Below are 27,993 nucleotides of genomic sequence, written 5' to 3'. Positions count from 1 at the left end.
ATGCTCCCGGTGGGGGAGGTACGGCCGCACCCACGCCCTGGCCCCGCTGCTCCCTCCGCCGGCGGGGTGAGGGCCCGGATCCGCCTCTGCCGCCGCCTAGGGCGGCTGGGCCGGGGCTGTGGGCGCCCTGGCACCGCGTATCTCCGATGAGGCCGCGCCCCGGGGAAGGGCTGGGTGGGCACACGGCCCTGTCACCCGCAGGTGCCCCGCCGGGGTCAGCCCGCGGTGACCGGGGCGGGAGATGCCAGCATCGCTCCTGGGCTTGGGAGCCTGGCCTCGCCCTGGGCGTCAGCCGCCGCGGGAGCCGTTCGGGATGCCTCTCCCAGGGAGAAAGGGCTGGGAGTGGGTGTCCGGAGCGGGGCGTGCTGCGGGAGTGGTCTGTGGCAGCACACACCTGAGCTCTGCAGAGAGATGCTAAAATTCTGAACAAGGTGGAGTTTTCTCTGAGTGTGTTCTCATCCTTTCAGGAGTCTCCAAAGTCTACCAAAAGCACCACAAAGCCTGGCAGCAGCAGCAGCAGCAGCAGTAGCGGGAAGGATGGTGGGGCAGAGAATTCAGAAGAGGTAAGGCTTTCACCTTGGGTACAGCAGTGTGCATGTGCGAACTCATCTTTGGGGAGGAATTAAATCTTTCATTTTAACTACTTCAAGCTGTTCCACCAGATAACACATGTCACCAGGATCTTAGGAAGTCGGAGAAGGAAAATTGGCCCAAAGGGAACAATGATTATGGATGAGACCGGATGAGTCTCATTCCCTACAGCCCTGCAAAAAGACATTTGGCACAAAGCTGAGGGCAAGTGGTGCTCACAGAGGTGGGCAGGGCATGGCAAAGTTGGCTGCCCAGAAAGGGGCACGCCATGATTATCAAGGAGGTGGAAGCCTGGCAGATGGGAGCAGCCTCCTTGCTCCTGTCAGAGCAAAGTGCCATCAACTCCGTTGTCACTTTGTGTCAGAGTGGGAGAGTAGTGAGAAGCAAGAGGAAAAGATCTGTTCTTCTGAGGCATTTTCTGGAGGAGTGAGATTAGGAAGCAATGGATAGGAACACTTGAAAGAATAAACTGCTAGAGATTCAATGGCTCTCCTTTGATATAACAGCCTTTTTGCTGAATGCAGCATTCCTCACAAGAAGGCACAATCTGTATTCCCAGATGTGCAGTCTCACTCTCAGTTTGGATGTTGCCAGGGTAGATACATTAGAATGGCCTCAGCAGAATATGATAGCATGATAAGCTGTCCTTAGAATTAGCACAAAGTTGTGTTCAGTGGAACTTTTCTGGTAGTCCTGATTTTGTTTGGCATTCAGGCAGTGGTTGTGGAATTTGAGAATTGTCTCAGAAGGATGTTATACACATCTGAGGAAGCATGCGTTTATGTGTGGTTTATTTATTTTAATGCTGCAATTTGGCAAACAAGCTGTGCCACTTCTACATCCATAGAAGCTTGTGTGCTCTAGTCTTGTCTGGAGCACATTGTGCTTGTCATTTGGAGGGCTGGGCATGGGAGAGATGTAGGGCTAATCAAGACTAGGAATACATGTGTAGTACAGTGGCATGGCTGTAGTCAGTGTTTTATTTTAGAGTCTACTCCGAAGCACAGATCTGCATTGCAGAGCCTCAGAAAATAAACCTACTACGAGCCACTCAGTTTTGTGCACCTGCCATGTGGGCAGCAAGGAATCAGCCTTACTTTGTGTGCCTTGGAGCAGGCAGCAGTTTTGTAGATCCTCCACCCTGGCCTTTTCCTCTGTCTGTTTTGTTCTGTGTACGCAGCTGAAACCAGCTTGGTGGGAGAGCTGCCTGCAGACTCCAAGGAAGTGAGAGAACTCCTGCGTTGGCATTATGGGGTCAGACTTTCCTTTTATTTGTGTGGAACTCTTTGCTGAGTTCACAGCTCTGGAAAGGTGTAGGAAAGTCTGGGTCTTGCAATGGATAGCCAGCAAAGCAGGTCACTCTGATGTGCCCATCCAAATCAGCAGTGGCTGTGGCACTGCTCTCCTGGTTGCAAGTGGTGCAGTAAGAAGGGAAGAATGTCACAGGTGACAAGCTTCCTTTTGTGACCTGAAATGGCATGTAATATTTGCCTGGGTGCAGGAGAAACTTAGAAGTGATGTGTCTAAAATTCCCTCCCACAAAACAAACCTAGCCACTTCCTCATACTCCAGACAAAATCCAGCCCTCCTTTAAGATGGAAAGCTGCGTCTCCTTTGATCATAGGAACAGAGAGCAGAGCAGAAAGGAGACACTTCTGCAGTGTGTACTGCCACAGGTCTCTTCCCTTCTCTGTTGAGTCTGCAGTGAAGTTTGTTCCCTCTTGGTGCTTTCCTGTCTCTGGAGTACTCTGATGCAGAATGGAGGAGAGCTCTTTGGTTGATAAGAAGAAATGTATACCAGTTTGAATGCGATTTTCTTGCTCTTCAGGAAACACAGAAAGGTATTTTGACTTTCACAATGTGTAAAGAATTAGGTAATGTGTGCTGGGAGCAAAACTCCTTCCTTATGTCAGAAGCAAGAGGTGGTTTGACTTGTGAAACGCTGGGAGTGGTGTTGTCTGGTGGGGTTGATGGGCTGAGCCCACCCTGGGTACCTCTGCTGCCATTGTGAGAGTTTCATGCCCTGTGAATTCCCTTGTGGAGTTGTGGTTGGTCGGTTGCCTGTTCTAGAGTGAAAATTGGGTGCACTAAAGAGATCTTTCCTTTTTCTTCATATCTCAGTAGATGCTTACTGGGCTTGCAGCAGGGGAGCAGGATGTGGGCAGCCCTCTTCCAGCTTTTGCTTTTCTCTCTCACACCATGCTCCATGGAGTAGGGGAAAGAACCAGCTTTAATTTATCCTGTACCAGAAAGTTATGATTTGTTTTGTCTTGTCTAGCTGGTGGGATGAGTGAAGCTTGTTGCAGAGCAGCTCTGTTTTGATGGATCTGGGCAAATGCAGTGGACAAAGAGCTCCTATGGGGATCTCTGTGGAGAGAGATGAAGAGGGTGGGAGCCAGTCCAGAACCCCCTAAGCAAAGTGCTTTGTTCTCTGCAGCAAAGGAGCTCTTAGTGGAGCTGATCTGGAAGGGCAGATATGTGGAAAAGCAGGCACATCCACAAGGGAAGGCAGGTGTTGGATTCTCTCTTAAGTACAGGGGTACTACAGTGCTCTTAGTTTTACTCCAAGATGAGCATCTCTCTGATGTGAATAGCCAGCAGAGCTTGGCCAGGCCCTGGCTTTGGGGGGGCAGTTTGCTGTGGAAGAGACAAGGAGCAGTGGAGCAAAACATGAGAGCAGGGAGTGGGAAATTAAAGGTATACTTAGTTCAGTCCCTCTGCATGTGAATGCAGGGAATTTCTGTGTAGCTGTTTAAGGGGAAAAAAATAAATAATGTCAGAGACCAAAGCAGTGTTGAATGAGAGGATGGGAAAGAGTTACTCCTCGTGGCCAGAAAGACTGGGAGAGGCAGCTGGGTGGGGAAAAGAGTTAATGACCTGGAAGTGGGAGCAGGCATTAGCAGCAGTAAAGATGGGAGTTGCTCTGCAGCCTCAAGGGCAGCTTGGAGCCTTGCTGATGAGATTTGCAGCTCTGGGAGAGGGTGTATCTTTTCAGTGAGCTGTATTTTCATGTTTTGCACATATCTCCATGGGGCTTGTTACTGCAGTACCTGGAGTTCATTATTCAGAGACAGGCATTACAGTGTGTTCGTGTTACTTCTGAGGCAGAGCGCCTCATTTTAATAGGGAAGCTGTGTAACAGCAGACAAAGAGAGCAGGTACTGACTTGAGAGATGGGAAGGGAAGAGTCATCTGAGGAGGAGGAGCTGAGAGCAGATCTGGGCTGGGAAGCTTAGCAAGCAGGGGATGCTCAAGGGACCAGTGAGGCAGAAAGGGCTTCCCGAGTGTCGATGCACCCAGCTGCAGTAGGAGTGCCTGCAGAGGTGAGGTCATGCACGGGCAGGGGAGAGCAGGAGGAGCTAGCACAGCTCAGGGTGGCTGGGGGAAGAGGATCTCTGTTCTCTGGGGTGGAGAGGAATGGCACAGAGCAAGCTCAGGGCCTGGGGCTCATTGACGTGTGCAGGCAAGTTCCTAACTAGGAGGAGAGGTGGTGGGAACCAGTGGGGAGGAAGTGCTCTGGAGGCAGGGATCCTGTGTGCAGGAGTTCTAATTCAGTTTCATTTAGGGGTGGCCTGTCCTGTTGGCACAAGGAGCTGCTCCACTGCAGTGGGGAAAGTGGGACTACCCCACTGTGCTTGGTGCTATTCTCTGGTCACTTCAGCATGTTCAGTATAGCAGCCACAGCAAAAGCCAACAAGGTGTTGGCTTTGTCATGGTGTGTGAGCTCTGCTTGTCAGGAAGAGGCTGAGCCTGCTCAGGTAGAGAGGTGCCTGCAGCCATGGAGCAGTTGGCTGGTGTTGGTGTCAGAGAAAGAGTCTGAGCATGAAGAGAAAAGCTTTCAGGTTCAGTAGTCTGCTGTGTTTTCAGGGATGGAAACTTCAGAGAAGAAAGTGTTAGGAAACTTAAAATAAGCCTCTACTGATTCATGTGCCAAGGTAGGAGGTGTTGAAGGCAGCAGGACAGCAGGCCTGCCACAGGAAGCACCTCCTGAAAGCAGGGATTCAACTTGATCCCAGGAAGTGCCTGTACAAGCAGCCCATCATAAACCCTCTGAGCACTGCAGCATATATCTGACCTCTCCAACCATCAGGTTTTCCCTAGCAATCTCAGCTGTGGGACTTTTGCATGTACATGACTGTTTCTTAAATAGCTGGCAGCTAAACCTGAAACTATGTTTTGTCTCTCTTCATGCAAGATGTTGAAGACTGTGGACTGTTGAAGGCTGGTGGACTTTTCCAGCCCCCTGATGCAGCCTGTTCACATACAGTAAACACACCATGCTCTGAACATTTGCCTGTGGTGATTTTGGGTGGGTGAGGAGTACACAGGCATGTCCTGTCAGCTAGGAGGGCCCATGTGTCCTGCTTCCTTCAGTGTTACCTGGGAGGCCACCAGTCCATCTCCTGCTTCTCTCTCTACCATCTTTGCTCTGTAGTGGCTCAGCATTCAGATTTTTCTCTTCTTCCCTGTGGAAGGAGAGTGATGCAGAGCTGAGGATTCCCAAAGGCAGTCAGACAATATTTTGAGTGGCTCACACGGCCCTGATATCCAGATACTCAGGGTGAGGAATGAACTTTTCAGTCTTGGAGGCTGGCCAGCAAGGCTTTGTCCTGGCTTAACTGAGCAGAGACTACTCTTTAGGATAAGTTGCCTCCAGTTTGTAGTCTGGGCCTGCTTTGTTTGGCACACACTGCAGTTTTTATCACAAGCTCATCTGGCTCCCTCCTCTCATCATGGGACAGTGCTACTCTGTGAGGGGAATTGAAACAAATGTAAACTGCAGATAGTTCAAATCTTGTTGTCCTCCCCCCACCTTGGCTTGGAGCTGAGCTTGAAACAGAACCACTCAAGATTTCCTTCAAACAAAGCCAGACCAGAACCAGAATTTTTCTGATTTCTCATTAAAAGTAATGGCTTGGCAAAAAAAAATGGGTGTTTTGCCTTGGGCCCTGTTGTCTACAGAGGGTCTTTACACTTGCTCTACAGATCCCAATCTGTAGAGCAACATCTCCTTGTAGACAGCTTTCCCTGTTCCTACTTTGCTGCCTTCCCACATGCTGCAGGTACAGTAACTCTTGCTCTTGCACTGCAGTGTTGTGCTGCACCTCTTTGGAAACCAGTTCAGGGAAAGGACTGTGCAGAGTAGCTGCAGCTCAGCCAGGAGCAGACTGTCCATCTGGAGGGTGGTGAGCTCTGCTGAGCTCCTGCACTCCCTTAGAGCACTGCTGGTCATGTTCTTGTGAGGTGTGCATTCATACCACCGTGCTCTATGTGGCAGCTGAGAATTATAGGGAAAGAAGGAGGTGATGTCCAAGAATTTCACTCCCTCTGCTCCCCATCCATTGTGCTATTCTTGCTGTATCCTAAACAGGTTCATCCTGCAGCTCCTTGGCTTCGTGTACCAGCAGGAAGGAGGTGGCTCATGCAGCACAGCCAGGGTAGGCTGGGTGCTGGTTCCAGCTAATCCCTCTGCTTCCTGGCAGGATGTTGCCCTCTTTTGTCTGAGTTTTCCACAGGTTGGGTCAGTGTGAAATTAAAGAGTCAGTTATTGAGTCATTATGGTCCAAGTGGGACTTGAACCAGGAGAGCTTCAGCAAGGTCAGAAGAGAGCTGAGCTGAGCAAACCCTGGCTTGAGTTTCTGGTCACATGCTAAACATGAGAAAGTGCCTCTGTTAGTGCAGTGTAACAGGAGTGCAGTGGGAGAGGAGAATGTGGCTAAAAGGAGTGATGTGGAAAAAGCCCATCTACAAAAGTCCAGACAACAGTGAGGCAGAGATGGGAGAGAGCAGCCAGGATGGGCTGGGAGAGCCCACAGCCTGGTATCCAAGGTTGTGTATGTTTATATGTATGAATGATCCATGTGGTTTATAGGTGCTCCTGGACCATGAATGCAGCAATGATTGTAGTGGGCCTCACTATTGCCTTTCCAAGGCCTTTATGTCTGCTCTGTACTACATGCTTTGCTTTTTCACAAGTGATTCCCTGCACAAGGACAAGAAAGCAAATGGCTAGTTTTCTAAACTTGCTTGTTGTGTGCTGTACAGAGTTCTGCAGGGACAGCAGCACGCTGAGATTTCTGTTTGGATCACAGAAAATTCTTGTTTCTTCTTCATGTAATTTTGTCACAAGATGTGACTTTGCTTTCCATATCCATAGCACTGGCTGTGCTGAGAGTCTCCAGTGTCTTTGTGGTACCTTGCAGACATGAGTAAAACTGATGTTTACTTTGCAGGTATGCTTCAAAGGCAACCAGCAGCTCTAGAGCTGATGAGATGCACTCAGCTGCAAGTGCAACAGTGAAAAACCTGCCTGGTTTCTTCGTTCCAAGAAGATGCTGATGGCGTCTGCTTACGAGGCTTGTAGGTAAAAGCTTCTGAGTTGTTTTACTCTTTTCTCTGTCACCAGGCCCAGCAGCCTCAGCAGCAGCCTCAGCAGCCACAGCAGCAGCCACAACAGCAGCCAACTTCAAACAAGCGGCCCAGTAACAGCGCTCCCCCCCCAACCCAGCTGAATAAAATCAAGTACTCAGGGGGACCCCAGATTGTGAAGAAGGAGCGCCGGCACAGCTCTTCCCGTTTCAATCTGAGCAAAAACCGGGAGCTGCAAAAACTCCCAGCCCTCAAAGGTAAAGAGGCAGTGGGGTGGAAGTGACCTGCATGACGGGCTGCAGTTTCTCCAGGCAGAGTGCAGTGATGTAAGGGTTCTTCCAAAGCAGCCCTTCCAGTGTCCAGCTAGTTACAGGGGCAGTGCAGCAAGGATGGTTCTGGGAAAGGTGCTTGGCTTGTTAGCACATAGAGAATTGATGGATGGTCTAAAATAATCAGAGTATTCTGAATGCAAACTTCATAGTTAGCTTCCCAGTTGAGGTATTTAAACTTGCTTCCGTGTACTGAGGATTGCCTCAGATTCTTCAGCAGGTTGTGCAGGAAGGTGGTAAAGTGCAGAGACCTTGGTGCAGACTGTCCTTGGTTCCTACATCCACCCATTCCTGGGGAAGGAGCAGGCTTCCTCCTCATTGTGTTTCCATTGCAAATTACCATAGTGCAATTGAACCTGTCCACATTAGGGCAACTCGGTATTAGCACTTAGTGTACATTATGTTGCAATTAAGCATGAGTATGGACAAGGAGAAAGCATTTTCAGCAGTCATTGAGGCAGAGCCATTGCTTGGTATTGCTCACAGACAGAGACAAGCCTTTGGGGAAGGCTGAGGCAATGTGTAGTTTCCAGTTGTATCAAAAAGAGAATCTGTTAATGTACAGCTCCTGCCACCCTGGCCCCTCTCTTCCACCCTATTCTCTGGCAGGAGGGGCTACAGTGTGTGCTGCCCAGCTCCCTTTGTGTCTCTGGGGTGCAGGACATGGCTGTCACTGGTCTGTGGGGGGAGCTGGTTGAGTTCCCTTTTCAGTGTTCTCTGTACACGGAAGAGATCAATGCTTATCAGGTTAGAAACTGCTACCCCATTTGAAATCCTCTCACGGGATAGTTGCTTCAGAGGCCTGGCAGCCTCTCTGCCTCCCTTGTCCCATGTCCATAGCAGGGATAACACTGCCTCTCCCTCTTCCCCTCCAGCAGTTCAAGGGCAGTGTGACAGGGGAGGGGGAAACCACAGGGAGCAAACCACAGTGCTACCTGGGTAAGCCAGGAAGATGCTCTGCCTGTCTCCAAGGACAAATGTCCCTGCTTTCTCTGACAGATGCTCCTCCACACGAACGAGAAGAGCTTTTCATCCAGAAGCTGCGGCAGTGCTGCGTTCTTTTTGACTTCATCTCTGACCCCCTCAGTGACCTGAAGTTCAAGGAGGTGAAGCGAGCAGGTCTCAATGAGATGGTGGAATACATCACACACAACCGTGATGTTGTCACCGAGGCCATCTACCCTGAAGCTGTTATCATGGTAGGGCATGGAGCCAGCATTTGTGTGCCAAAGAAACAGGGAAGTGTGGGAGGAGGAGGGGATGGGGATTTGTCAGAGAGGAGTGTGACCCCAGTCCTAACCATTCCTTATCTACCCACCTCCAGAAAGAGAAGTGTGTGTGGGGGTGGTGGTAGTGTCAGTGGCTGCTGTAGGGAGAGCTGGAAACTCTTGTCTCTGGCACTCTGGGGAGGTCCTGTGCAGACTGTAGCCCTGCAGCCTGCAGGAAGGGATCAGCGTGTGGGCACAGCTGTGACAAATCACAGTGTGTCACACTGCAGTGAAGGGTTTGCTGTATGGAGGACCATCATGAGGTGTTAGAATGTCATTCATGCAACTTCTTCACTCACCTCAGTTTTCAGTGAACCTCTTCCGGACACTCCCACCATCGTCCAATCCCACTGGAGCAGAATTTGACCCTGAAGAAGATGAGCCTACATTAGAGGCTGCCTGGCCACACCTTCAGGTGAGGAGAGGTGGGGGATATAGATCTGGTGAATTTATTTCCAGGAAGTTAAGAATCCATGTAGAGGCTGCCAGCCCTGCCACTGCTGCTTCACCAGCCTGCAAGGGTTGCTGGGGAAAGACCAGGCCTGCCACTCAGGGGTCAGAGGTGGCTCTTAGCTAGTGCAGGAAGCAAGGCTGTCCTGGGAACTGGCTGGTGCCTGAATGCAACATTCACCTGCAGATGGCTTTAGACAGGCTAGGTAAAAAGGGTTAGGAAAATGCTAAGTGAGCATGGTTTAGCAAAGCTCAGCAGTGGAAGTCATGAGGAAAGCTCAAGGCACTTGCACAGGGATGTGTTGTCAAGCAGACAAAGGCAGAAAAAGAGGCAGGTACTGCAGAATGAAGCAGAAAATACAGAGAAGAAATAAGGTGTCATTCTGCAGCAGTGGTTAATCACTTCTCACTGCTGCAGTTGACATAGGGATGTGAGCATTGATAGAAATAGCTTGTCTTCAGCACCAGAGTGCTGTGAATGCAAGGCAGCATTTGTTTCTCGGAATTGAGTCAGCAGCAGCCAGCATGGATTTGTGGCAACTGATTGCTGAGCTTTTTGGTCAACATCTCAGTTTTTTTACTGCTGTCCTTGCCAGCTAGGCCCTACCTGTAGATGCATGGTCCTATCATTCCTTCAATTCCAAAGTCAGACCTTTCAAATGCATTGATCTTGTTTGACCTAGTGGCCCCTCAGAACCACTGGGAGGGATGAGAGTGGACTCAGTCCTCTCAGAGAACAGCAGGGCCAGAAGTTGATGTTTCAGCACTGACAGCCCTCTTAAAGCAAGCTGCCCTTTGTTTTCCAAGTGGGACACAGCATGCTGCTCTCCTGGCTTAGTGAGGCCAAGCCAACCTTGAGTCAGTACCCAGGAGGCAGAGGACACTGCATGTTTTTTTGGGGTCTGTTTCATTTTTCTGCTCTACTGTTATTCCTTGGCATGTCTCAAGGGCATCCAGTGAGTCTGAGCCTTTGCCATCTCCGGAGATTTTTGATCTCTGTAGGGATGTGTGCTGAAGATGGGAGAAGAGTTTCCCAGGCCTAATGTCTTTATCTGAGTAGGTGGATGTTATCTTTGGGAGGTGATGAGATCTCACGCAGATTCGGGCAGTTATGTGCCCATTAAAGCAAGGGCAGCTGAGCTCATCCCAGTGGGTAAGGAAACACTGGGTTTTATGCTCCTGTTTGGGCTTCCTGGCTTTTCCCTGAATCCTTAAGGAGAAGGAGTGAAGTAAACACTGGTGAGAGGACAGGGAGATTTCTAAGTAATCTCTCCTTTTCCCCCAACAGCTGGTGTACGAGTTCTTCCTCAGGTTCCTGGAGTCGCCTGACTTTCAACCAAATGTAGCCAAGAAATACATTGACCAGAAGTTTGTGCTATCTGTAAGTAATCACTGCCCCTGCCACTGAGCACCACCTTTATGAAGAATGTGCAGCATATTTTGGTGCTTGATGATGTGACTGTTCTTTATTTGTCCTGAATGAGCAGAGAATTTTCTGTGCAGGGCAAGACTGTGAGTGAGCTGTAGTCACTGGAACTCGTAACTCATTGTACAGATGGAGTGGGGCACAGGGGCCTTGCAGGGGAAAGCTGGGGATGTGCAGCTTTGTAGAATGTGCAGGCCATCCCTGTGCTTCTGAAGGTGAAAGAAATGATGATGGCTCCAGCTTGTGACTAGGAGGTCACATGTTTCAGGGAAATGACCACTGTGCTCAGGGTGCTGAAGGCATCACTCAACTGAAAGAGCTGTTTTTGCCACAGAGGAGCAGTGCCCAGTGGTGCTGGTAGCTTTGCCCAGACAGGCAGTATGCAGGCACTGACTGAATTTCTCTCCCCACAGCTGCTTGATCTCTTTGACAGTGAAGACCCCAGAGAACGAGACTTCCTAAAAACTATTCTGCACAGGATCTATGGGAAGTTCCTGGGTCTGAGAGCATATGTGAGGAGGCAGATCAATAATATATTTTACAGGTGAGGTCTTTCTTATTACCATTTAGACTCCCTGTCTCCAGCATGTTTCTTTCCACTTGCTTACCAGACTGTATCCAGCATTTGGCAGTGACTTCCCATCCTTCTCTTTAGGTTCATCTATGAAACAGAACACCACAATGGGATTGCAGAGCTACTGGAGATCCTGGGAAGGTAAGGCCACTTTTGGGAGTCCCAGAGGGCCATAGTGAGAATGGCCTCCCAGCCCAGTGTGCTGTCTGAAAAGGCAGTGCCTTCCTTCAGCAGTCCTTGCAGGAGGTACCTCTTCCAGAGAATCTGTCTGACAGAGCATAAAGTATTCCCCAGCGTGCTGATAAATACAGTGGTAGCCTTCTCCTCCCCAGGTCTGTCTCCTGTTCTTTAGAGTTTGAGTCACGTCACACTTACTATGTTGCCTCAGCAGGCAGTGACAGAGCAGAGCTCCTCACAGCTCTGAGAAGCCTTAGCAATGGGCAGCCTTCTCCCAGGTTTCAGCTTCCCTTCTGTTTGTGGCCCTGTTGTGCTGCCATCCTCCTGTTCTGTAATGCACAAGACTCAAGCACTGAGCTGCTTCAGTGCTGGCCTTCCCCAGAGGTTCTGCCTAAGTGTGTGTGGGCTCAGTGTGGCAGGGACAGAGCAGAGTCCAGGCTCCATCAGAGACATTTCCCTGTGGTGCCTGCCAAGAACACTCTTGCTGAGCTCAGTGTGCAGGCTGGGCTGCAGTGACCACGCTTTTGGTTGGTGCTTCCTCAAGGGGCTGGTGAGAGGCACTGTATTTCTGCTGGGTCAAAATTTTAACAAGACTCTTGTTTCTTCTCAGCATAATCAATGGGTTTGCTTTGCCTCTGAAGGAAGAGCACAAGATGTTCCTCATCAGAGTCTTGTTACCACTGCACAAAGTGAAGTCTCTCAGTGTGTACCATCCACAGGTGAGAAGTGCTTCAAGTTCAAGGGCAGATTGGGATTTTGCAAAAGCTTACAGCTGTTAAAAGCTCTATATATTTATATTTTTTATAAGCTAATTGTTTATAGCTATGCACCAAGCCACATAGTACAAAGTTCCTGCTGTGAGATGTTCTGGGCTCTGCACTAGTCCCGTACTGTAGTGGTTGTTCCATTCTTGTGCTGTCTGGGCCTGTGCCACTGGATTATAGGAGAGTATCCTGACATTTCCCAGTGTCTTAATGCTGTGGCTTGCTTTGTCTTTCTGTACTGGAAGCTTGTGAAATATTGGGGACCTGCTGAAACCAGAGGTAAATTTCCTAGCTGCAGTCATCAGCCTGTGCATGTGGTGTATCAGCTATTAGTCACCACTGAGATATGTGGAGAAGTTGGCTTGCTAGTCTGCTAGATCAGTTTAGAGATTAATTTCTTCCAATTTTGAGTACATAACAGAAGAATAGAGAAGATGAGAACTTCGGATAGGAAGTAAAAAAAAAAAAAGGGTACTAAGTAGGGATGTCTGTTCTCTCAGCCCTGTTTCTGTGGGGCAGAGCTTCGTGTCAGTCAGGTTTGTTCTTCCCCATTGTGTGCAGCTGTGCCTTCATCTGAATGTATTGGCTGTGGACTGCTCTGGGTGACTGAAATTTTGTCCTTTAAATTACACAAATGTCCTGATCTCAGGCCCTGCCTCCTTGGTCTTAAAGTCTGCACTGGCCATCAGTAAACTGGATTTGTTTAGAGCTGCAACATAATGGGCATGGTGTTACTTCCAGCCTAGGAGGTGGAAGCACTTAGTCTTGGGTATACTTGAGGAAGCTCTAATCTTGCCATGTTTTTTTTTTTTTTTTCCCTACAGCTGGCATACTGTGTTGTACAGTTCTTGGAGAAAGACAGCAGCTTGACAGAGCCAGTGAGTAATCTTGCTTCACTTCTGTGTGACAGTCAAATCCCAAAAAGCTTCACAGCTTCCTTAGAGAAGCCTTTTTTCACCCTTGCTGTAAAGAGGCTGGGAGTCAGTGGTATTGTTTACTGGGTTTGCCTGGCTCCCTGGGAGAAGAAGCAGCTGTACTCCTCATGTGCAAGCCTTTAGCATTCTCTCCTGAAAGCTTCAGGAAGGTGGGCTGATCTTCCTTTATGCTTCAGATCTTGGTGTAGCAGAAGGAACAGGATACCAAGCTGTTCTTCCAGGGCAGAGCTTCTGGCTAATGAGGGATACTGCAGAGACAAATTACATGACCATCTGATGGAACCAGAGCTTGTGGGAGCCCTGAAATAGTAAGAGTTCCTCCAGACTGCTGGAGTTGGCTGCAGAATTGTGGGGATGAGGTTAGGAACCTGGGACACAACATCTACTTAGGCATGCCACTGTTCCTTCCTGAAAGTATTCCCCTTCCAGCTTTAGCATCAGTCTGCTACTTTTGTAGAGGTAAGCCACATTGTAGACACAGTTACCTTCAGGATATAGTGCTGGGAAACAGCAGGTTCTAAAATGTGAGCAGTGTAAATGGTGACCTCACATATTCTAGTTACTGTCTGCATGAACCTGCAGTGTTAACCAGGCTAAATGCCAGCTTGGCAGAGAGTGCAAGAAGGAGACAAGTGTTTCTCCACCCACTGCAGGCCAGGAAATGTCTTCTACAGAGCTGAGCTTCACAGGCTCAAAACAGCAGATGGGCAGAGAACACACACTTCTGTCACTGTAGCAGGGAGCACCAAAAGTGTGAGTGTTTTAATGAGTAATGCTGGCTGAGGTCGTCCTGTTCTTGGGCTCAAACGTGTGTGCCCATGGTGAGCCTGCCTGTGCTGGGTAGAAGCTGGTCAGCTGTTGTCAGCTTTCTGGCTCCACAGCTCTGACCCCAGCAGTGCTGAAGCAGACCTCCTGGCTTTTCCTTTAAACCTGGGTCCTCCATTTCCTTTGTTCCCAGAAGCCTGCTCTGAAGCAAACCGCTTAAAGTAGCTTCCTGATCATGCTGAGTACTTCCTGTGGCTGACATCCAGTCCTACAGCCTCCTGCCAAAGCACCTCAAAGGTTGCGGGAGAAGAAAGAAATGGAAATCTGTCAATATTTGTAGGCTTCACTTTGCAGTTTATTCAGACAGTAAAGCTCTGTAGCTCATCACTTTTTTTCTGGATAGCTGTTTAGTGGCCCCTGGATTACAGAGCCAGGTCTGGCTTGGTGCTTGTGGAAAGCAGTGGAATGACCCAATTTCACTACCTTCAGTAGAGTTGTGTTGTGTTTCAACCAGGCATACCAAGACCATACTTGGTCTTGGTCACAGCTTGGGTTCTGTTGAAGCACCTTGCTTGTGAGAGTTTTGAACAGACCCCCAAGATGACTGGTGTAACTGAAGTCTGGAAGAATTACAGGGCTTGTGCATCAGCAAGTCTGAATGTATGGAGATGTTACCAGCAGTGCTGGAAAGAGGCCAGATTACTCCCTGGGTCCACACTTGCCTCGAATGGCCTCCCAGAAGCTTGCTCTGCAAGGCTTGACATGGTAGCTCTTGCCTCAACAGCAGTCTGAAAGACTGTCAGGTGAGCAAGGCCTCAGATGTGCTCAGCAACAGCAAACACAGACTGCAGACACCTCACGCCACCTTAGCTGTAGGTGAAATGACTTCTGAGTCATTGCAGCTGACTGTGGCCTGAATGGCAGACATGAATAATGACAAACATTGGGGATAATGGTCTGCTGGTTTCTCAAGCCTTGAGTTGGCAGAAACATAATGCTCAGATATCCCTAATCCTGTTGTTGCACTGCCCACTACTGTCCTCTGCTGCTCTGAACTTCCTCTCAAGTGCCTGACTTCAGGATCAGGTAGCTGAAGTACAGGGGTTTGCAAGGGCAGCTCCTATGGCCAGCTGTGTGTGACTCTGTGTCCACAGAGTAAGCATCTCTTCTTCCAACAGAGTGAAGGTCTGCTGCATCTTGGATCCCACCTTTATAGGCTAGAAGTAGTCTAGGAGCAGATGGGTGGGACAGGAAGCAGTATTAAAAATAAACAAATAAAATCTAGTGAGATATAGTCCTTCCCTGTTCTTGTAAGCAGTAGTTTTACTCAGCTACAAGTTGCATCTGCATTGTCATATTTAATTGTGACCATTAGGTGTAAACTCCATAAACTTGTCTGTTCCATTCTGGAGTCTGTTTCAACTTCGAGTCTCTATAAAGTCTTGCAAGAATGAATTCCATAATCCAGTTACTTTAGTGTGAAGTAGTATTTCCTTTCCTTGTCCCAAACCCATCCATTGCTTTATTTATTCAGTGCTCCCCAGTATTCAAGCTCTATAGTGTTTTGAATAATGACTCTTCAGAGACCTTCTCTATAGCATTTCCAGTTTCATTAGTTGAACTTCTGTGGTTACTTTGCACTGTCTGCCAGTGCTGCCCACTCCAGTTTCACCCTTCTGTGTTAAGCTGTGATGGGGATAAGAAATGATTGTAAGCTTTGTACTTGTAATAAGAAATCATAGCAACCTAGGCAGAGCTGCTGCCATGAGTGTAACTTTGCAGAGTTTGGGCTTTTGTCTTCTTTTTTCACTGGTCACCTGTCCTGACTTACTGAGAAAGTCTATTCTGTTACTTCCTCCCCTCTTGCTGTTGTGACCAGACACTTAAAAATTTATTTTGCAGCTGGTGTTGACTTTGAGCCTCTAAGTGTCTCTGTACTCCTCCCACTCAGGTGATTGTGGGCTTGCTGAAGTTCTGGCCGAAAACTCACAGTCCCAAAGAGGTGATGTTTCTAAATGAGCTGGAGGAGATCCTGGATGTGATTGAGCCGTCTGAGTTTGTGAAAGTTATGGAGCCCTTGTTCAGGCAGTTGGCCAAATGTGTCTCCAGCCCACACTTCCAGGTAGGTTGCAGCTCAGGGAGGAGATGGAGCATTGACTTGTAATCCACTTGGCATGTGAGGGTGATACCACAGTTTTGGGCTTGTATCTGGCACGTGGAGGTGTGACCAGGGCAAGTATTGGGGTGACACGTGGTGGGAAGCAGTGAGAATCCTCAGCACAACCACAGCATGAGCTCATCCAAAGAGAAAACAGAGCAGATCTGTGGAGCCTCTCCTGCTGCTCTGTGCTGTTCAGCACTGTGCTGCAGCAGGCTGGGGCTGGAGCACAGGTGCTCTGCCACCTCCTGTTCTGGCTAGCAAGGACAGAGGAGATCCATCCAGGGTCACCCTGTTGAAGTAAAACCGAGCACTCTGCAGTATTGGAGAGAGGCCAACCAAAGACACTGTGCTGGGAAAGTCCTTTGTTTTATTCTGGCACAGGTAGTAAAGAGTGAGGTATACTGGAGAAGTGCTGGAGTCTGTTTCTTCCTTGTTTCCACTGAAGGGAAACTGGTGTGGTAGCTGGCTAATATCATCTCTGTGGATGGTTGTCTTAAGGGTGGTAGGACCTGCTAGTAGCTCCTAGCAGGTGTTCTTCACTCACTGTTTTAGACTGCCATGAAGAGTGCCCAGGAAGAAGAGAGCTTGCTGGCCAAACACATGGTTGACCGAGGCATAGGTGGAGTGTTAAAGAAAAAATGACTCAGTCATCTCCCAGTGAGACTGCACAGTGAGGCAGGCTGTCTTCAGTTTGTCTTTTCATATAGAGAGGTACAAAGTCATGTGTTTACAAGCCAAAAAAAAGGTCAGTCTAGATCACACATGTATGTAAAAAAATCAGTTTTGTGTAAAGGTCTAGGGGAGCATGATGGAAACCAGATGGACATGGATTACTGGTGTGGTGGTGGGAACCAAAGGACTAATGTGACCTTTGGGTGTGGAGGCAGCTACCAGAAGGAACTAAGGAGCTTAAATAAAGTAGGGTAAAGGCTGGAGGAGAGACATCCTGTACTTGATAGCAGCCCTCATCTGTTGCCAAATTCTGAAGAACAATACTGAGAAACCTGGAGAAGGTGCAAACACTTTAGAGTGTAAGAGAATTAATCCCAAAGGCATCCCATACAGTCAGGCTGAGCAGTCTACAGCTTGTCTGAAGAGCAAAATTAGGAATTGACTTCTTGGTGAGTCTGAGCACTTTGGTGGGAATGAGTTTTCTCTGAATGAATTGTGTGTTAATCTAGCAGAAAAAAGCTTAACCAGATCTTGAAAACCAAAAGCTAGGTAAGTGAACACAAAGTGAGTTTCATTTAATTTACTTGTGTGGAATATTAAGGGAATATAGCAAGTTCTGCATTATCTGAAATGCAAAACTGAGTCTGGATGTCTCTTTTTCTAGGTTTTTAGGCCATTCTCAAGCTAGCACTAAATGCAGAAATTAGCCTGCATTGTCTGTCACTGTGCAGAAACTTGTTTGACTTGTTTGTCTTGTTAGAGCAGGATGGCTGTCCCAAGATTTTCCATATTTCCACCTTTACTAAATCAGGGGGTTGAATTGTGGGACTGGAGACTGAAGCAAGCTTCAAAGCCCTGAGAGACGCTGTTGTGGAAAAGCCAGGGAGGAATGGAACTTCACAGAGGACAGTCTGAGGAAATGAAGAAGGCTTGAAGCTAATCTGAATTGGGACCTGTAGTAGATGACATTACTGTCAAGTGTTGTGTAAAGGATGTTGGAATCATCACTATATTGATGATATAAGACAGTAGGCTTGTCTGTTCAAGAACATGAGGCTTGTCTCAGAAAAGTGAGAAGTGTCTAAGGCAAAGGATGTATGGCCTCATAGAAGTTCATGAAGGTCAGGCCTGTGCTGTGGGGAAGCACGTGGGCTCCTTGGCTGGGTGGTGGCTTCCCTGTGCACCACAGGTGTTACTGGAAGGAGCCTCTTCAAGGGTGCCTTTCTCTCCTGCTGCAGGTGGCAGAGCGAGCGCTGTACTATTGGAACAATGAATATATCATGAGCCTGATCAGCGATAATGCAGCCAAAATCCTCCCAATCATGTTTCCAGCACTCTACAAGAACTCCAAGAGTCACTGGAACAAGTAGGTCTTTCCCCCGTGCTCTGACACGTGCTGGATTGTCTGACCCACTGGCAGTCTTGGGGCATGCTGCTGCAATGCAGCAATGCATGGTGCTTGGTGGCAGCAGCTGCTGAGACCGGGGGTTGGTGGTGGTATCAGTGTGTATCATGGAAAAAGATTTCCTGAACCCTCTGAGTTTTCTGTCAGCACCCCAGGAAAACCAAGACCCTTGTGCCCAACCAGTCTGCCAGTGTCCTATTAAAGGAACCCTTCATTGAACAGTCCTGCTGGGTCAGTTCAGCTGACTTATTCAAGGAAGTATGCCAATAGCATAAGAGAAACCACTCAGCAGGTTTTCCATTTTATTTGATTATGTTCCCTGTTGCTGGTGACTGCCATGGCTTGGGAAGGACTTCCACTGACAGTTCATGGAATAACATTCCTTATAAACATAAAATTGTGACAGGTTCGGGGACTGCCAGTGAAAGTATCTGACTGCAAAAACATATTCAAAGCAATTCAGAGAAGCTTTAATTCCCAGTAAAAGTATCCAGTGTGCAGAGTATGTTTCTTACCCACAGAAAGGGAAGAAGATGGGTTCAGCCTGTTGACTGATCCCAGTAGTTACAATGGAGTCGAGCTCATCCAAGAAGGGTGATTTCACCCCGGTTCCTGGCTCAGCCACAGGACACCTCCTATCTCCCGTGGCTGACAGGCCCTGTGCAGTTTATCAGCTGCAGAGCACCATGGAGATCCCTGCCAGGACTCCCAGGGACCTTGGCCACGGCGTTTCCACTCCACTCCAGCCTCCGTTCCATCCCCCTCAGCAGGGCTGTGGCTGCAGGTTGTGTCTGTGGGGAACCATCCTGGAGCAGGCTTGGAGCATGCCAACAGCATTCCATCTAGGGAGCAGCTGCATTTTACCCTATAAATCCTGTACTGTTACAGCTTCTGTTAGGATGTGAATATAGCTTCTCAGTGTCCTCTGACTTTGCCCCCAGCCATCTCTTCACAGCATGGAAAAGGGCCACAGCAGACCAGAGTGGCTTGCTTCTGCAAGGGTTAAGGCACCTGCTTTTACCAGCCTTGGGGCCATTGAGTCTGCATAGAGTTTGATACCTGCCTATCACTAATGTTGCCAGTCTCTCAGAAGTGTGCAGTAGATTTTTCCATCTGACTTCTGGCTGCTTGTTAACTAATGTCCCACCCTTATGTTCTCTGTGACCAGAGAACTTGGCTAATACAGTGCCTGACTCCTTGAGTACAGGAAAAACAGAGAAAGCAGAACGAACTGGGCAGCTGTCCATGTCAAATATTGTCCCCTGTGTCTGATTCCTAGATGCTACTCTGTTTTATGGTTCTCTTATCAACTTCCTTTCTTCTGACTTCTTCATTTAATACCTTACCTAATTAATTCAAGTTTAATTAATTTGATTTAACACACTTCCTTTAGTGAATTAGCTAAAAATTAATTCTAGGGAGGCTGGACAAGTCCAGAGCTCAGAAAAGGACTTTATGTTCTTGTCTGAAACCCTTCACCCATTCCATGTCCCTGCAGCAGCCAAGATTCATGATTCTGCTGTTCCTGTCTTTTCTGGTCTGCTTCCCAGTGGTATTGAAGAAGGAGTTCTGAACGTCTTTTCCTCTTATTTCTCCTTGTCTTTGAGCAACAGCCACATATTCTCAGGGCAGGTTGAGTACCTCAGATTCTCCTCTTCCTTCACATATTTCATCTATTTGGTCAGACAGCCTGCTTAAGTCTAGCAGGGTTGCATCACTCTTTGATATTCCATTTGCAGTGCTGGTAGAGACACAGAGCTTAGTCTGCTGAATCTCATCTTTTGCCTCTGGGTCAGGTATTTCAGAGACAGCTTCAACCCTTGTTTTCATTTCCTGGGAGAGTCTTTGTCCCATAGGGAGTTCACACACAGTGCAAGCTATCCATAAATCACTGACACAGAGCTGACTTTTCTTCTGCGATATTCTGTGTGCTGGTTCCCATCTCTTCAGGGCTGCTGCCTGGCTGTGTTTTGGGCAGCTCAGTGGAAAAGCTCATGACCAAATACTGGCAGCCCAAAAAAGTCATTGTGTATATGTGGTGCATATGCACTGTGTATATGTGGTGTGAACAGTGGGAGGCACTAAAGCCCCCTCGAAAACAGCCTTGAACAGGCCCCCCTTCATTTCCCACTTCTGACTGCAAGAAATGAACACATGAATGTGTATTTTTGCTCTCATTAATCTGACCACAGCAGGCCTGTCCCAGGGTCTTCTCTTTCTTTTCCATCTCTTTCCCCCTGTTGTACAGTTCCTGCTGTGTTTATGGAAGGGATTTTGCCTTGGTGATAGCTGGGGTTGTGTGAGAGTCTTTTGCCACATCACTGTAGAATGAGTTGCTGCTGCTGTTACCTCCTGTCTGTGCTGCTGGTGCCAGCTGAGGTGTAAGAACCTGCCCACCATGACTTGTTCTCCTTTCCTCGTTCTTTTGCAGGACAATTCATGGGCTGATCTACAATGCACTGAAGCTCTTCATGGAGATGAACCAAAAGCTTTTTGATGACTGCACACAGCAATACAAGGCAGAGAAGCAGAAGTGAGTAAGAGGTTTTTGCCAAGTAACTTGATCCTAAAGTCTCTTTGGGGTACAGTAACAGATGATAGATGCCAGTAGGCAGAGGGGAAATGGAAAGGTGGTAAGTAATTCTGTCAAAAAGTAGGATTCCTTAGCCATAACTTTGAGCAGGGGTAAGGTGTACCCTGATAAAAACCCTTTCAGTCCTGCTGAAGCAGGTAGCCTAGAAAAGGTTGATAGAGTTTGCTGAGTCATGAGCAAATAGATTGCCACATAGAGAATACTCAGCTTTGTTCTGCCTTGGAAATACTTACCAGTTCATAAATGTTGTAGTGATGTCAGTAGAATCTATTGCTTTAGAAAGGCTTTTCTGAAGAGTTTTGCTGCAGTGGGCATAATGCATCTTTCATGCCACAGGATGCTTTCAATTTTCCAGTGATAAAGAGTGAATGGTGGGGATAAAATCTGAGCTCAGCAAGTACCTGTGCCATGATGCTGTAAAGAGGAAAGAACTCCACTTTTTCTGCTGCCTTGTGCTGATTTTGGTGCTTCTATGGCTTGCCTTGGTGAGCTGAGTCAGTCCAGTAAGCGAGAAGGAAACTTTTTTTTTTTTTTGATCTATTTTCTGCTGACTTAGTGAAATAAAATAGTAAAACAATGCTCCTCATTCCTGGATGAGCCAGGGCTGCTGGTGGGGAGAGCAGAGATAATCCTTACTGGGAGTGTAGAACTCTGGGGTACATTCTGTTGTTTTGTGAAATAGGAGTCAATAACTCAATAATAAGTAATTAGTTGATTTATGAATCAGACCTTCAGATGAGTAACCTGCTTATGGAGAAATTAAGGTTTTTTAGGATCTAAAATGGGAGCAAGCAAGTTTTCTTTTTTTCCCATTCGAGGCCGTTTATGAAGCCCACCAATATCTTTACATACATTTTAAGTCACAGTACATTTCCTACAAGATCTACCTAGTGTTTCCATCAGGAGTTTTCTCTCTGTTTAGCTGCTGGCCTGCTGAAGGTGACTGTTCCCAGAACTGGTGTGTGACTGATGGAGAATTGTTCTGAAAAAGCTCAACTGAACAGCTCAGTGCTGTCCAATAAAAGGATGGGTAGTGCTGCAGTTTTCTGCTCATGTTAAGATGATTTTTTTTTTTTGGTCTAGTGCCTCTGTGCTTAATTAGGTTTCAGAAAACCTTATGCTGTGAACTAGAAAACAGCATGTGTGGGAAGGATTGCATGTGCAAACAAACTCAGTAAATAGGAAATGGGGAAAAGGAGATAGTTGTGTGTTCACTGTTAGGCTGCAACCAGATGTTGAGAGGTCTGATTATGGCTTAGCCTCATTTTTAATTAGGTAACATGCCTACAAGTGACATGCCAGCTCAGGCCTGTCACTGCTGCACCCCCAGATGTGCAGCCACAGCCAGGGTGGTCATGAGGGACAGACTCTGCAGGAACATGTGGTGAGGCTGTCTCTGCTGTTCAGTGCAAATGGGCTGACTGCACCTTTCTAGTCTCCCCAGACACCTTTAAACTTTTGGATTATCAGAATCCTTTAGAAAACCAGTGAGGAAGTTGGGGCAGATGGTGTCTTGCCCCGAATGGGTTATTCATTTGGGATGTTTTGGGGTTGGTTTGTTGGAGGTGTTTATGTGACCTTATGTTTTCTGGTGGAGTAATCTGCTGCTTGGCAGCTTCATTCTCATTCTAAGCCTACATGACTCTAAAGAGTGTGATGTCCTTACAGAGTATAAGAACTCCTTAACATGGATACATAGGGCACTAGAGAGACTAGTAGCTGGGATGAAAGTCATGTGGTTAATAGCCATAAAGCAGAGATTTTTAGTGCAGATGTTTAAAATGTAGAAGAGAATAACAAGGGGTGGTCGATGCTCAGCTCTGTTTGCAGCAAACGTTCACTGTCCTATGATTTATAAGTGACCCTGCTGAACAGTCACTTCACATGCATGCCAAAATCTGTGCCAAGTTCAAGAGCTATGCCTGGGTGTTCGGGCAGCTCTCTGGTGTGTTATGGCTAGAGAGAGATGGAACAGAGGGGCAGTGGAACCCCAGTTCTGTTGGAAAATAGTTTGTCCCTCTGCATCTGGGGAGCACCAGGAAAATGTGTGTTTGAAATCCAGACTGGTGTCATGGCATTACCCCAGACACTCTGGCGTTAAACCAGACACTCTGCTCTACTCCTGGCAGCACAAAGCCAGGTCAAAAGTACCTGTGCAGCCCAGTGTGGCCACCCTGTGCTCTGAGGTGAGCGAGGAGCATGCCTGCCTACCCTCTGCTAGCCGTAGTGTGTCCCCTCTTCTTGCCCCATTTCACCTGTAGATTTAGAATTAGGCTGAATTAGGGGTCTCTGAATGACAGAGCAGCTCTTCCTCTTGCCTGCACTTTTCTGCTGTCTCTTGCTTTTGTCATCCTGTGAGTGAAAGCTGCGCTTTCCCCAGGAGTTCACACTTGCTCTCTCTCTCTCTGTGCAGGGGAAGGTTCAGGATGAAGGAACGAGAAGAAATGTGGCAGAAAATAGAGGAGTTGGCTCGACTGAACCCCCAGGTGAGTGACAACAGGACCTAGGATGAATGAGGCAAGAATGTGCTGGGAGTCTTGACCTGCTGCCTCAGCCCATGAGAGCAGGTTTTAGCATCTGATCTCAGTCCTGTGGACACCGCTGCAGCAGTGATGGGTCTCTCCCAAAAATCAGTGTTCTGGGAATGTTGGCAGTGTTTTATCAGGCTGTCCCTCTGTAGCACTGACCTCTAAGTACTACCTTATTGAGAGCATCTATGTGTGTTTATGGACCACACTGAACTGCAGCTGCACATGCAGCATGCTGGGAGTCAGAGGGCACAGTGGGGGAGAGGATACTCTTCCTTGCCTGTGTCCCTACTGTTGCCTTTCCGGGGGCCAGAGAAGGCAGCTGGAAGAACTGAGCCATGCTTTGTTAGCATGCTGGGGGACAAGGTGTGGTGTTGGATGGAGTGCTGACTCTGCAGCTGTCTGTGTTGTCTGCAGTACCCCATGTATTATGCACCTCTACCCTTGCCTTCTGTGTGCTGTATGGAGACGGAGACCCCGACTGCAGAGGACATACAGCTACTGAAGAAAACGGTGGAGACGGAGGCTGTGCAGGTGCGTACGTGACTCCAGTCCTTTCACAGTTGCTCCCACTCCAGCCAGCACATCAGCATAGCCAGAACTGGCTCTTTACAAATGTTCTGAAGGTAAATGCCACTATTCTCACTCCTCATCATTAAGAGATCAACCTGTAGTTTAAAGAGTGGAGTTTATCCTTTAACCTTTTCATTCTGGAAAAAGTGCCAGTGGGACTTGCTTGTGTCCTTTTGGTCTGTGTTTGGCTCTCAGCCTGTTCTGAAGCGTGCTGCAGTGCCACCCAGCATAACCTAGAGCAGTTGGAGTCGGAGGCTGAAGGCATGAAGGGGTTTGCTACTGATTCCTGACTCCTTTGATTTGTTTGTAGATGCTGAAAGACATTAAGAAGGACAAAGTTCTGCTGCGCCGGAAGTCTGAGCTTCCACAGGACGTCTACACTATAAAAGCCTTGGAGGCCCACAAGAGAGCAGAAGAGTTTCTCACCTCAAGCCAGGAGGCTCTCTGACGGGCTCACGAGCTGGCCCAGGAAGCTCTGCCCCATCCCTTTCCTCCAGGGGTCATGGAAATGCACTCGGTTCTCATGTATAAGTAAGGAATGAACATGGTGAGCTGTGCCTGTCCTCCACTCCATCTGCAATCTGCATACCTCCAGGGTAGATCTGGTTTTATGTTATAACTTGTATCTCACCACTGTCCTGTCCTCCTGCTTTTTCTCCATCCTCCTGCTTTCCCACCTTGGCTCTGCAGGCATTAGGGGAGCCTGCCCGACCTCTGTTTTTATCAGTCCAGGCAGGACTCACTTCACTGTGAGCTGCCACCTGATTGTTACTCTGCCAGGAAGCCAGAGCCTTGCTCAGGCTCTGCGTTGTGCAGAGCCTGCCGTGCATGGCTCAGTGTGCTGCTCCAAACTCCAAGTGCCCATCTCCGCCACACCTGCCCTGTGCTGCCTGTGCAGCTGAGCCCTGCCATGGTCAGAGGCCAGGCTGAGCTTGGGGCAGAAGCAGAGTTTGTGAAGGCTCTGCTGCCTCTCCAGCCTGCCTTGGGGTGCAGCTCCACAGCTGAAGGGTCTTAATGCACAGCGGAGGAAATGTTTACTTCCACCTTTCTTTTGCTACAAGCCCCTTGTTTTGTTCCCCTGTCAGTGGAGTGGGGGTTCAGTGCTTTGCCACCCCCAGTTAAGCTGGGTGCAAGCACTACATGCTATTGCAGTCCTCCCTTTAGAGCATCCTTAGAAGCTCTCTTGTGAGAAAGTGAATTCCTTCTGCTGTTTGTGTTGGTCCGTGCTGACTCATTTCCTTCCCGATGTCTCGGGTTAATTGTGGGCCCAGAATTAACTTCCCGCTTTGTAGCAGGTGTCAGCCACTGACTTCTACTTTCTTCCTCTACCTGCTCAATTAAAATACTCCTGCAGCTCTCCCTTTGTCTCTGTATCCCATCCTTAGCTCTTCAGGGCCAGGGTTTCTAGGAAGCTTGTGCTGCTAGTCGTTTCCACAAGCTAGTGGAAGCAATGGCTACACCTCACAAGGGTGTGGCTGAGTTTGAGTGTTCAGTTGTCTCCTCATTATTATCAATGGCTAAGCACTAGTGCTGAATCGCTTCTGTGGGTGCTCTGAGCAAAGTTCACCTGTCCTGTTACGTGTGCACCTGCTGTGGCCCGAGGCCCTTGTCAGTTATCACTTGGTGCATCAGGGGCTCGTGCTAACTTAGCATTTAGAAACACTTGCTGATAGCCCAGGGGCTTGCGCAGCACTTGGGTGCTACTGTGATCCAGCTTTCACCCCTGTTGTTTGTGGTGCAGATTTAGTGCCAGGCCAAGGTGCCACCTCAGAGGCTGGTTTGTCATAGAGAGGGAGTCCTTGCTTCTTAGCTGCTGTGCCTGCTTTCTTGACACATAAGCTTAAGTGGGTTTGCAGTAGTGCAGGGAGCCTGCGGGGTTGGTGCTAGCCTGGCACTGCTTTGCAGCAGCACGGGATGTTGTAGAAGGTTCTGGTGTATCTGCTTGTCCTCACCAGTAAACCATTTCCAGGTCAGAGGATCACCCCCTCTAATCTTTCTGCTGGTGTGCAGCACATCTTTCCTCCAACCCCAGCAAGGCTGTTTTGACCTGTGTATCCTGCATCCCTGCCCCGTGTAGCTCTCTCCCGGCTCAGCCCTTATCAGGAATGCCACCATCTCTTGGGAGGAGCTGGCGGGTGCACGTGTGAGATCCCCCCAGTCACGCAGGGCCCCACCTCCCCTCCGCCTCACACAACGGGCCAGTTCGTCAGGAGACTTCAGAAACACCTCAGGGAGGTTATTGCTTATTTTGAACATTAGTCTGAGCTCATGATCAGCTGCCAATCAATTACCTCACGCCTGGCACAGCATGTGGACACGCACCGGGTGGTGCCAGAGCAGCACGGTGGAAATGAGGGCTGCCAGGCTCGGGCTGGGCAGGAGGCTCCTTCCTGTTTCAGCACAGGCTCTCCACCTGGCTGCTTAGCATTGTGCTGTAAGCCAAGACCTCATTTTTAGATTGCTACAGCATGGTATGCCCTCACTTGAGCCTGCTGGCTGCTGGGCAGTGGCTGCCTTTGCCCGCTGTGGGCTGCTCTGCCTGCAGAGGGAACAGAATCTTGTGGTGTGCAGGGCTGGCACTGTCCTGCAGATGATCTGTCTCTGCTGGCAGCCCCTGACCCTGGCCAGAGGAATGCTGCTGGGGTTGTGCCATGTGCAGGGGCAGGATTGTAACACATCATGATTATGTGCTGTACAGCTTTGATGTTCCCATAGCTTTTTGTGTCTTGTTTTGGGTCAGGGAACTTAGGCTTAGTACCTTCACATCATCCTTTGTTTGCTGCCTATTCATTCCAGTGTCCTGGACACCTCAGAAGGGGACCATGTGAGACAGGGGGGAGTGTGCTCACCCTCTCACCACATGTACTGCTCTTAGGCAGACCTGCATCTGCCACGCTACAGCTGCCCCTTGCTCAATACTTGGTTTCTAGCATTAGTGCTGCTCATTTCTGCCTATGCCTTTCCCCACATCAGCCAAAGGGACAGAACTGGAGCTGCCTCTTCCACTCCACCTGGCTTGCTCCTCCCAAGGGAAAAAGCAAAACTACTGCATTCACACCCTGGACACAAGTATTAAGCTGCTTACAGTTCATATGTACATATGGTGTACTTTATTTTCAGTAGAGCATTACATAGTATGAAAGTGTTGGATTTTGTACAGATGTCCCTGTATGTACAGAACTAAATAAAACCAATCTCTTGGAATGACACATCTTGCTCCACCTGTGATATTCCAACACACAGACCCTATCCTGGGAGGAGGGGCCCTAGCCTGGAGAGTGATTTCTCTAGAACAGTCAGCATGGGGCCACGTCCACTGTTTGTCCTGAGGGAATCTGGGCAAAGCCAGCCAAGCCCCATCGCCCCATATACATCCAGGCATGGAAAGCAATCTGCTTCCACAGAGGTAGAGGAAGCTAACACAAGGTCATCACACTGACTTACGCACCAGCCAGAACCCAGAAGAAGGAGTGGGAAGGAAAATCAGACAATGTCAGTGGGACAAACTGGGAGGTTGATACTGGCAAGTCCTGTCAGCACCTGGCTCGGAGGCAGCGGGTGCTTGCAGGGTAGAGGGAGGGAGGGAGGGCTGGGGTTTGCAGCCCCTGTGCCGCAGTTCAGCCCTCAGTTCCACTGAGGCCGGGGGCCGCCGAGGCTCTGCCGGGCCTGCAGCGTGCGCTGCACCACGTCCTTCCACTGCTCCTCCGAGATCTGGTTGGCCCACGCAGGGATGCCCAGGGTGGGCAGCTTCACGCTGGCCATCGTCCTCTTCACCAGCTCCACATGCTCTGGGAACAGAGAGGCCGTGAGACCGCGGCGGAGCCCCGGGAAGGTCCCGCCGGAGACGCAGTTACCTGCATCCATGGGGATGGAGCTGTGGCTGCTCTGAGCCGTGGCGCCTTCCGCTGCCTCCTCCTCATTCTCCTCCTCGCTGTCCACCGGCGGGTCGGGCAGGTGCAGCCTCAGCATCTGCGGAGAAAGGCGGGCAGCGGGGGTCGGGACCGCGGGTGCCCCCGACCCCGGCCCGGCGAGAGGCGCTGGGCGGTACCTGCAGCCGCTCCTGCAGGCCGGGGCCCGCGTCGCCGAGGCCCTGCTCCGGTTCCTGGCTCAGCGGCTGATACAAGTACCCGCCGCCCTCCTCCTCTTCCTCCTCCTCCTCCTCCTCATCGCCGCTCCACCCCGCCGCGCCGTCAGGGCCCTCCGGCGGCCCGGGCTCCCGGGGACAGACGCGCTCGGGGCCCATGCTCCGCACCACCGCCATACACCGGGCGCGGCGCCGAGGAGGTGCCGCCGCCGCCACCCGGAACCGCCGCGGCCGCCGCGGGGCACTCTGGGTGTTGTAGTCCCGAAGCGGGCCCCGGGCGCGGCGGGCGGTGCCGCCGGCACGCGCCGCCGGTGCCATCGAGCGTCGCC

The 27,993-nt window shown here is 49.4% G+C and overlaps 2 protein-coding genes across 2 annotated transcripts; one reads left to right on the top strand and one right to left on the bottom strand.

Moving 5' to 3' along the window:
• On the top strand, positions 1-26,789 carry PPP2R5D (protein phosphatase 2 regulatory subunit B'delta). The gene is made up of 16 exons (XM_041424170.1): positions 1-66; positions 468-563; positions 6,998-7,217; positions 8,289-8,488; positions 8,862-8,972; positions 10,296-10,388; positions 10,847-10,977; positions 11,089-11,148; positions 11,795-11,903; positions 12,773-12,826; positions 15,600-15,770; positions 17,720-17,847; positions 20,318-20,419; positions 22,893-22,965; positions 23,425-23,541; positions 23,891-26,789. Exons 1-16 carry the CDS (start codon positions 1-3, stop codon positions 24,026-24,028), a joined length of 1,869 nt encoding a protein of 622 aa, XP_041280104.1. The 3' UTR covers positions 24,029-26,789.
• Positions 26,672-27,993, bottom strand: MEA1 (male-enhanced antigen 1). The gene is made up of 3 exons (XM_041424178.1): positions 27,629-27,993; positions 27,435-27,549; positions 26,672-27,368 (listed from the first exon to the last, which is right to left on the bottom strand). Exons 1-3 carry the CDS (start codon positions 27,980-27,982, stop codon positions 27,205-27,207), a joined length of 633 nt encoding a protein of 210 aa, XP_041280112.1. The 5' UTR covers positions 27,983-27,993; the 3' UTR covers positions 26,672-27,204.

Source organism: Onychostruthus taczanowskii, unplaced genomic scaffold (genome assembly GCF_017590055.1).
Source record: "Onychostruthus taczanowskii isolate IOZ18803 unplaced genomic scaffold, ASM1759005v1 scaffold80, whole genome shotgun sequence".
NCBI lineage: Eukaryota > Metazoa > Chordata > Aves > Passeriformes > Passeridae > Onychostruthus > Onychostruthus taczanowskii.
The sequence above is the reverse complement of the archived record's forward strand: the minus strand, read 5'-3'. Positions and strand labels throughout refer to the sequence as shown.

Bases quoted from the DNA above. Each gene is read 5' to 3' on its own strand.
- MEA1 (XM_041424178.1), bottom strand. From the start codon at position 27,982: ATGGCACCGGCGGCGCGTGCCGGCGGCACCGCCCGCCGCGCCCGGGGC. The intron at 27,550-27,628 runs GTACCGCCCAGC...CTTTCTCCGCAG, and splicing joins GCCTGCAGGAGCGGCTGCAG to ATGCTGAGGCTGCACCTGCC. The intron at 27,369-27,434 runs GTAACTGCGTCT...CTCTGTTCCCAG, and splicing joins CTCCATCCCCATGGATGCAG to AGCATGTGGAGCTGGTGAAG.
- PPP2R5D (XM_041424170.1), top strand. From the start codon at position 1: ATGCTCCCGGTGGGGGAGGTACGGCCGCACCCACGCCCTGGCCCCGCT. The intron at 8,489-8,861 runs GTAGGGCATGGA...CACTCACCTCAG, and splicing joins ACCCTGAAGCTGTTATCATG to TTTTCAGTGAACCTCTTCCG. The intron at 15,771-17,719 runs GTAGGTTGCAGC...CTCCTGCTGCAG, and splicing joins TCTCCAGCCCACACTTCCAG to GTGGCAGAGCGAGCGCTGTA.